At 44.1% G+C, this 9,196-nt stretch overlaps 1 protein-coding gene across 1 annotated transcript; it reads right to left on the reverse strand.

The window, feature by feature from the left end:
• Positions 1 to 1,337: 1,337 nt before the first annotated feature.
• On the reverse strand, positions 1,338 to 8,915 carry YLMG1-2 (YGGT family protein). Its single transcript, XM_048699954.2, has 2 exons — positions 8,314 to 8,915; positions 1,338 to 1,864 (listed from the first exon to the last, which is right to left on the reverse strand). Exon 1 carries the CDS (start codon positions 8,823 to 8,825, stop codon positions 8,316 to 8,318), a length of 510 nt encoding a protein of 169 aa, XP_048555911.2. The 5' UTR covers positions 8,826 to 8,915; the 3' UTR covers positions 1,338 to 1,864; positions 8,314 to 8,315.
• Between the last annotated feature and the right edge of the window lie 281 nt (positions 8,916 to 9,196).

Below are 9,196 nucleotides of genomic sequence, written 5' to 3' on the forward strand. Positions count from 1 at the left end.
GCAGAGAGTGCGGAAATGGGGGCATCCTTGCCCTCTCCTCCAGCGTGGCCTCCTCGAAGATGCATCGCGCCAGCTTCCTCTCCTCCAAGTCCGCTTTCCTCTGGCAAATCTCCGCGACCCTCACAGTCGTGGATCTTGCCTCCAGATCGGTCGCCGCCGCCGCCGCCCGATCCACTGCCTTCCATTCCTGCACGCACCGGATCCACTCAAAGGTGGTGTCCCGGATCCTGATCGCGCGCTCCGTCCACCCCCGGGCCCTGGTCGCCATGAGCACCGCTTGCGGGACTGGAGAGATTAGCCTCAGAATCTCTGAGAAGTTTTCGTAGATGGCGGGGGGCAGTTGTTGGCGTGGAGGAGGCGTTGGTGCGGTCGGCGCCCGCATCCCTCACCGGCGTGGAGGCATGCCGCGGCGCCGGCAAGGCGAGATCTGCGGGGACGATGGCTATGTCGAGTGGGAGGTGCGGCGTCACGAGAGCGAGAGCGAGAGGCTGCTCGGGCTATATCCACAAGCAGTCATCGTCTTTCACGTAATTTCAACGCTCTATGTTCTAGCAGAGAGAGAGTGAGTGTGAAAGACAGATTTTGTTGAGTCTACGCTCGAGATGTCGAGCCATTGTGATGAACATGCTTGAACAATTCCATTTGTACTCCACATATGGGTTTTCTTTGGAGGAGTCTGGATATTTGGCTCAGCTTTTGTGGGAGCCCGTTGGACATGCATTTTATGTTCGAACATATGAGGGAAATGGGACTTTACTAACTAATTCCTCCGTTGACAAATATAAGATGTTCACATTTTTTACTACTCCTTGGTCACAAGCAAAATGAGTAAAATCGGATAGGCACGTTTTAGTTCCCTCATTTCAGACTGTATGTTGATCATATTGATATATACTCCCTCCATTCATAAATAAGTCTTTTTAGAGATTCCAATATGGACTACATACAGAGCAAAATGGGTGAATCTACACTCTAGAATACCTATATACATCTGTATGTAGTCCATATTGAAATATCTAAAAAGATTTATATTTAGAAACAGAGGGAGTAGATCATATTGAAATATCCTACTGTAAACATCTTATATTCATGAAAATAGGGAGTAATTCCCAAGCTACCAGGTCTTACAATCCAGAATTTATTTTCGATGAAAAGATCCAGTATTGGAGAGCCCCAAAAGAGCAATGGCTAATCTCTGGGAGTAGATCATATTGAAATATCCTGAACATCTTATATTCATAACATAGGGAGTAATTTCCAAGCTACCAGGTCTTACAATCCAGAATTTATTTTCAATGAAAAGATAGAGCCCCAGAAGAGCAATGGCTAACATAATATGCATAGAAAATCAATGCAGCCGTTCACTAATGATAGAATAGGTGTACCAAATGACAATGAGTATCTCAACACTCAACCAGAACAAGTGGCTCTGGAGGTAAACACATTAGCCAAGTCAGAAAAGGAGATAAGATCCTCATGGTGGAAGGAAAAGAAGACAAAAGTTAGAGACCATGCACATTAATGAGCCTGCCTAAGCTAGTTTGGGATTCTCTCGCAAACCGTTCAGGAATGGCTCAGCTTTCGATTCAGTTCTCTGAATCGCTCACTACATGCAGATCCGTGTTGCCATATCATAGACAAATCCGTCTGGGAACAGAGCAGAATCACAAAGACTGTAGCTAGCACATATCTACTTGGCAGAAGTTTTATCAAGGAAGCTACACTTGTCTACAAAACGTCTCAAAATCACTCAAATTCTGCTACCCTTGCTAAAGATCATTCAACCACCACTTCTTATCTTGTAATATCCAGCAACGACAAAACCATAGTGGATCTTAACATACCAACGACTATCCTTCAATTCCTGCAACATCATATGCATTATAAGGACAGATGATAACAAGAATTTATTTTAACAAAATAAAATACATGCTCAACCAAAGTGGGACGGCAATAATAGCTGACAAAGAAACATGATACTTTTGCAACTCGGTAACAATACATGGGGCGAACGAAATATATCTTCTCTATATTTTGTTTAGTACATAAATTATTAGGCAGATACTAAACCAAAAAAAAAACTTATTTATCGTTTTTGTGCAGCCACAATTACATCAACCTGTCAATGTGGACACCCCACCTTCATTCCAACTCATTTTGTTTACAATTTGACCACCTATGTCGTCCTTGGGATATGAATGTGCAAATTCAAATAGTGTTTGAGCAAGTTATTATTCTCAGGGGAATAAATATGTGCAAAAACACAGGAAAATATTCTTACCAATGCAATTTGACCAACGCGCAACAGAAGCATATATAAACTAAACAGCATGGCAATTGGAATGTTATTGACTTTCTACAGCCTTCAAGGCAAAACTAAAACTGTTCATTCCCATGAGATAGACTGTAACTAGGTGTGATATTAGTATTAATAAGAGAATTTGTATGATATGGAAGTGTTATTAACAACAAACCTAAGAATTTCATGTGGCTGGTGACGATATTTTTACATACATTGTTGAGTAATAAACAAGCAAACACGTGTAACAACATGCACTACAAAGATTCTAAAACACAATCCATATAAGAACTGATGGAATGTTCAGACTCGTGGTCAAACATGAAATGTGCCCTTCATTCGCCTAAACCAGCTATGCAAAGAGGCCAAAAAAAATCGAATATGATTCCTCAAGGAAAAAACAAATACCAAGAGCAATGTACTTTCAAAAAAAACTGAAATTGGTAATTCAATGAATGAAATCACAAATGATGCTGCTCCTGTGAATATTCCACTATATTTCAAACCTAATGTTGTCTTCTATATCAGCTAGCCCCCACTACTAGATTTCTCTGCGCATCCGTGCTTCCATGTCAACTCAATTATTGACACCCGTCTAATGAAAATTGTGTCACATGTCATGCATTTACTCATAAGGTCCTTTTTTACATTAATCTATCCATGCAAACAATGCCACCTCATCAAGTCATGCATGTCTTTTTCCGAGCAAGTCAAGTCATGCATGTCTGTCACAAATTAGAAAAAGTCGTTAATTACTGTGTGGTCATGGACAGTGTGTTTGACATTTGGAGGAAAAAGATATAGCTCATGCTTCACACTTTTCTTAAAAGATGGCATCGAGTTATGTTCAATTTAAAAGATTCTTCTCTTGTTATATGTCATTGTCACATACTTCATGGTTTTTATCTTTGAGAATGTAAAAACCTAGAACAATCATAAAATTGTTTTTCCACTAGTTTTAATTGTTTTTAAGCACATGCTTATGTGTTTGTTTTAACACGGTTCCTGCGGCAACGCACAAGGCATCATCTAGTTCTTATAACAAGCTTGCACACATACAAGTTTGTTGATTACAGAATCCAGCATTGACAAGCCAGGATGGGATCCGACATAACTAACAATTGCATTTATTACAGGTACCAAATAATGGATTTTTTTAGGGGTACCAAATAATGGATGAACCTAAATCTGGGCAAGGGCGGCCCAGCCCGAAAAGAACAGGCAGGGATCAGGCTTTGATTTTGAGCCCGAAATTAACCCAACCAGGCCTGAAATACCCCAGATAATAAATAGGCTATCACATCTCTTTTCCCATTCCCGTAACCCTAGCCTACCAATCAGGCAACCGCACAGAGTGTTGCAGCACCAAGGCCGCCCATCTCCGACGAGGCGAGGCAGTGTCCAAGGAGTCGCCCGACTCCGGCGCTGCTAGCAGCGTCCAAGCCATCGTCATCTCCAACATGGCGGAGCGTGGCATACAGGGAGTCGTAGCCCATCTCTGGCGGTGAGGCGTCATCCAGGCATTCGCCCGTCTCGGGCGCTGCAAGGCAACGTCCAGGCCGTGGCCCTTCTCCAGCGCGGCGGCTCCCAGGACATCTCCCTCTTTTCGTGTCTAGAGGCATGCCCCTCGCCATCCAGCGCCTCCCCACCTCTTCAGCAACGGGGCGTGGGCAAAAGCACGAGCTGCGGCCATAAATACTGATCGAAGCTGCGTGCTTGATAAGCGCTTGCCATTAGATGTGCGTGAGGTTGATCCATACCTGATCCGTGATGTGTGCGTGTGGTTCTTGCGTGTGCTTGCTGGGTGATTTGTGCGTGTGCTTGATGTGTAATGTAAGTGCATCCTTGATGTGTTGAGCACTGAATCGTATTTGTGTCTCGAACAGTAGATATGCAGGTGTATGTTATTTTAAATTGCAAAATGGAGAATATCTATAGCTAAAATGTGATAAATCTGTTTGTTATCGGGCTTACAGGCCAGACCTCGGGCCTCAGGCCTCAGGCTTTTCTGTCGGGCCAGGCTCGGGCTTGAATTTGAGCTTGATATTTCTACCCTGGACTTTTGCATGACCTGCCCGAGGAATACCCCATTTCAGATGAACGATGGTATTAGAATAAAAAAGAGACATGGCAAGACACAACCCCCCTTCAATCCACAATAAATGGACAAAAGCATCATGCACATTATTCTCAATTCAATTCATGTTTAGCTTCAGCAATCTTTAATTCTTAATTAACCTTCGATATTCAGCTATGTTAGTCTGCAATGCAACAGCAGTACAGTTTCTAAGCTCCCAGGAATTGGTGCCCTGGGAGCGAACGTTTCTTTTTTTGAAAGTGCACCATGTTTGTCAGGGAAAGATCATGCTCGCAAGTCGCAACCGACGTCTGGCCACCCAATAGTCGGTTTGTTCAGATCAGCTATGTTGACTTTGCACGCTGTTGAGCTCGCGAGCCACCCTCCCAATATATCTCTTCTCCCGCTGCTAGGGTTCCGTCCGCCTACCGCTCGCCGCCCACCCAGCTCCGGCCGCCACCGCGCATCTCCTCCGCGGCTCCACCAAGGCCGTCACCGTGCACCGCGCCGCAGACAGGACATGCTGTGGTGGCACTAGACAAGGATGTCCGCCACTTGCAAGCTCGGCGGCCTTCCTCAAGCCCACCATGGTCAACATCCCCTCCCCTCACCCCACCTACTCGGCTCTCTCTTTTTCCAATCTCTCTGGCTGGTTCTATTGTTTTCTCCCACGCTAATTTCAGAAAAGTATATCTTAATTCCAAGCAAACTCATGGGCTATTTGGAGGCATGTACTTATTTGGTCGGACAAGCTATGGATTTGTGATGAGCACATGGAATTTCTAGATGCTGCCGAAGGAGTTAATCTTCATATAATTTTTGTGTCCGGAAGTAGTAGATTTCATCCATATTTATCTTGCCATAGTATTTTCATTCTAAAGAGCATGCGTGGCAAGGGTTTTTTCTCGGCTGCCTCGGCGGCTCGGACTCAACACTCAAGCTCCTGCACCTACGTCGCCATGCACCGATGCCTGACCTCAGTGTCACTGACGGTGGCATTGCAAAATCTAGGTAATGACTCCTTAACCATCTCCGCCACCATGGACTTTCCCCCTCCTGCTCTTTGAGTTGTACTGCCTATTGTTCACTGCTGCTCTTCGAGTTGTACTCCCTCCGTTCCAAAATAGATGACTCAACTTTGTACTAACTTTAATACAAAGTTGGGTCATCTATTTTGGAACGGAGGGAGTATTATATACTGTTTACTGCTGCTCTTCGAATAGTATTGTAGTGGCAAGAAGCCATGAACTGGAAAAATAGTGACAACTATGTATAGAGAAGGGATTAATAATGGTCTCCTTTTGTACTAATTTTTTGCAATACTTCTTTGGAGCATTGGGTTCAATGTTTGTGGCTGTCACATTATGAAAGCCAAGAACTGGAAATTTGTGTTCTTTATGCGACACGATAGTTTGTTGTTACATTTCAACCTTTTCTACTTTGGACATGTATAATTACAATCTTCAATGGATAGCTTCAGGTTAGATCTAGAGTGAGGTGATAGGAGCAGCAAGCAACAATAGGGAACCAAGAACCAACAGGATCTCTTTTATGAAGATGCGCAGGTTTTCTTCAGCTACTGCAGATTTTGGAATCAGGTAATTGGAGTAATTAATTTCGTGCAGGAAGGTCATAAGCATGAGTGACATCGTTAAGTAAGTAGATGATCAGATTTTTTGCCTTTGAGCTGGGCTACACTCAGTAAAAGAGACTTGTATCAAAAAAAATCGTGTTACACATGTTCCAGTATATTCCACTGTTTGGAATAGAGAAAAGAGCCTTCTGCTGAGAATTTACTTGTTGTAGAAGAAACTTTTAACAACTCCTACCTCTATCCCTAAATATAAGACGTTTTTGCTGGTCAAATTGAACAGATACTTACGGGACAACAACAGTTTTTATTAGGGACAGAGGGAGTACTTCTTTTGCGGGATGTTAACAACTACTCCCTCCGTCCCATAATATAAGAGTGGTTTTGACACTAGTGTAGTGTCAAAAACGCTCTTATATTATGGACGGAGGGAGTATTTTGAAATAAAGTTGTTCTAATAAAATAACACCTCTCAAGATTATATAAAGGATGGATTGACATTCTAGAACATATGTTATGTTGCTAATTGACGGTGCTCTCAGAAGTAACTTCTATTTAGGACATCAACTGTCAAGGTGACTCATCATTTAGTGAGAACCGACTATTTTACACTTTACCAAGGCATTGGTCTGGGTCGATTGCAAGAGTATCTGTAAATTTTGCCGTTTATATAGTTGAATAAGAACAATCTATCTACTTAAGATTGGTATTGCTTGCAGGAATTGGCAACAGCATATTACAACAAGTCAATAATGCTTCCTCTGCCCGTCATTCCCTCCACTTGACCTGGAAAGAGGTTTGCAACTTCGCATCCAGCTTTAATTTCTTGGAGATGTATTAATGAAGGTCCAAACATATTAGCATATCTTGATAAGATGTCACTATGAAATAATACTCAAAGGCATAAGATCAATTTTTCTTCATGTTATATATTCTAATATATATTCCCAGAGAGTAGATATTTGCTTTACTTTTCTTGGTATCAGTTTGGAGAAAAACTGAAACTGAAACGATGCTTGTTTTAGTCATTGCAACTACTGTACTGAATTCTAGAAAAAAAATGTGTTGCAGAAATATTAGCTCAAGGTTGAGGAGATGAAATTTTATTTTGTCCCCTGTTACAGTTCAACTACCTAAGTTTTGACTAGATTGTAGCATTGCTTGCTACTGAGAATTGGAAAAGAAGTCCCAGAGTCCTTGTACAAATAAGCTATTTATAGTGAATATTGCAGCCCAACTTGCAGCTTCAGTCGGTAACTTGTGGTATTATTACTAAATGTGTTTTGTGCAGGTTTCAGCTTTCAGTATTTATGATGCTGAACTTTGGTTGTAGGACAAAATGCTCCTATTTGTGATCTATGGGATTTGCATGTAGTAGCTGAATAAATATATATTGTATTACTCTAAACTCTGCATTTCCTTCTTCACTTTCAACAACACTTAATTGTACATTTCAAAGTATTCGGGTTCATGGCAAACTAGAGTTCATGGTTTAGCAAGACTCCTGGAAGACACAAATTTGCAAATAGAACATGGAGAAGAACTCCACTGTAATCCACTAATACGAAAAAGGCAACAGATCAGGATGGTGTTTCAAGGATTGAAATCAATAAGGATACTTTAGATAAACAGATCGGACTTTATTTTTCACTGCACTGTCATTTGGAATTTGGAATTGGCTTCATGCAGCCTTTTATTTATGTCCAGTTCAAAGATTTTTTGTCTGATTGGTAGTGTCATCACTGTAATGGTTAAAGAAAACGGCGCGGCAAGGTACATGTATGCTTCTAGTATTAACTATACTTTGGAAGTTTGGATCATACTAGGACAGACCCAGTGCTAGAAGCTCCCACACCAGGTGGGGTCTGGGGAAGGATTATACAAGGCAAGCCTTACCCCTGTACAGTGCAATGCAGAGAGACCGCGTCGAATCCAGGACCTCTTGGCAAAAGTGGGGAGTACTTTGGAAGTTCGGATCATACTAGAATGATGCTAAATCATATTTAAAGGGTTCTAATCGACACATACTATGATGCTTTACAAATCAAAGTGACGAATGGTGAGTGACAGGACTGCAAGTGTGCGACTCTTCAACACATTCCGATTGATAGTTTCAATTACTATGGACGATTGTTCCCTGAATTTGACATTAATTATGCACCTTTACAAGATGAAGCTCTGTTCTTATTACATGATAGCACACATCACCAAGAATCAACATGCAAAATAATTAATATCACAGGATACTTAATCCAACCCGCTATCTAAACCTGGAGCTTCACTCAAGTTATACCTCTACAACACAATTGTCATCATAGTGAGCGGGAAATAAGAAGACGTACGTACCATCACATGCGTGGCTGTGGGCGAAGGATCATGATGAGGATGTCTATCGCCATGAAGGCGACGAGCGGGCTGAGATCGAGCTTGCGGCCGAAGACGGGCGGCACGACCTCGCGGCAGAGGGCGAGAAAAGGGTCGCAGAGGTCTCGCAGAGCGGAGAAGGGCTGGCGGTCCCAGGGGATGTTGGGAAACCAGGAGAAGAGCACCCCGACAAGCAGAACCTCCCGGTAGACCCCCAGCCAGCGCACGGCCGCCGACATGGCCGCCGCAACCGGCGGGCGCAGCGGCGCGAGGTTGATGCTGCGCAGGCCAACCTCGAGCGGCGCCAGAAGGCCGCCCACTGCAGACGCAGCGGCGGCGGCGGCGCGCGGGGGAGGAGGGGACGCACAGACGCCACGGGGGAGGCGGAGCGGGCGAAGAACTAGGGTTCTGGCGGGTAGGAGACGGGTGGCCGGGCTCGGGAAGGGGCGGAGCAGGGGCGGCCTTGTGAACGGGGACACGAGGAGGCCGTTCATCTTACCCGGGCGCCGGTGGAAGATTCTACAAGGATTGGATTGGGAGGAGAAGAGGAAGCAGAGGAAGACACAGAGGCAGGAAGAGAAGGTCGCAAGGGTGTGTGTGGATGGAAAGGATAGGGCGAAGCAGACCTGGCCAGATGGGCCGGCCCGGCCCGGACAAAACGGGCCAGGCACGGCACGGCCCACCCAGGCACGCCTAATACACGGGCTGTGCCGAGCCGGCACTCCCGCGCTCTCTGGGCCAGGCATGGTACAACAAGGAAACAGGCCGGCCCACCGACACATTTAGCCCACCAGTCTCCTTGATTTTGGGCCTGTTTAGGCTGTTTTGGGGGCTAATATACAAAAGAATCTAAAGAAAAAAGTAA

This window comes from Triticum urartu, chromosome 2A (assembly GCF_056163025.1).
Source record: "Triticum urartu cultivar PI428250 chromosome 2A, HENAU_Tu73, whole genome shotgun sequence".
Lineage (NCBI taxonomy): Eukaryota > Viridiplantae > Streptophyta > Magnoliopsida > Poales > Poaceae > Triticum > Triticum urartu.

What these genes read in the sequence shown, in the direction of transcription:
- YLMG1-2 (XM_048699954.2), bottom strand. Translation starts at nt 8,825, where the DNA reads ATGAACGGCCTCCTCGTGTCCCCGTTCACAAGGCCGCCCCTGCTCCGC.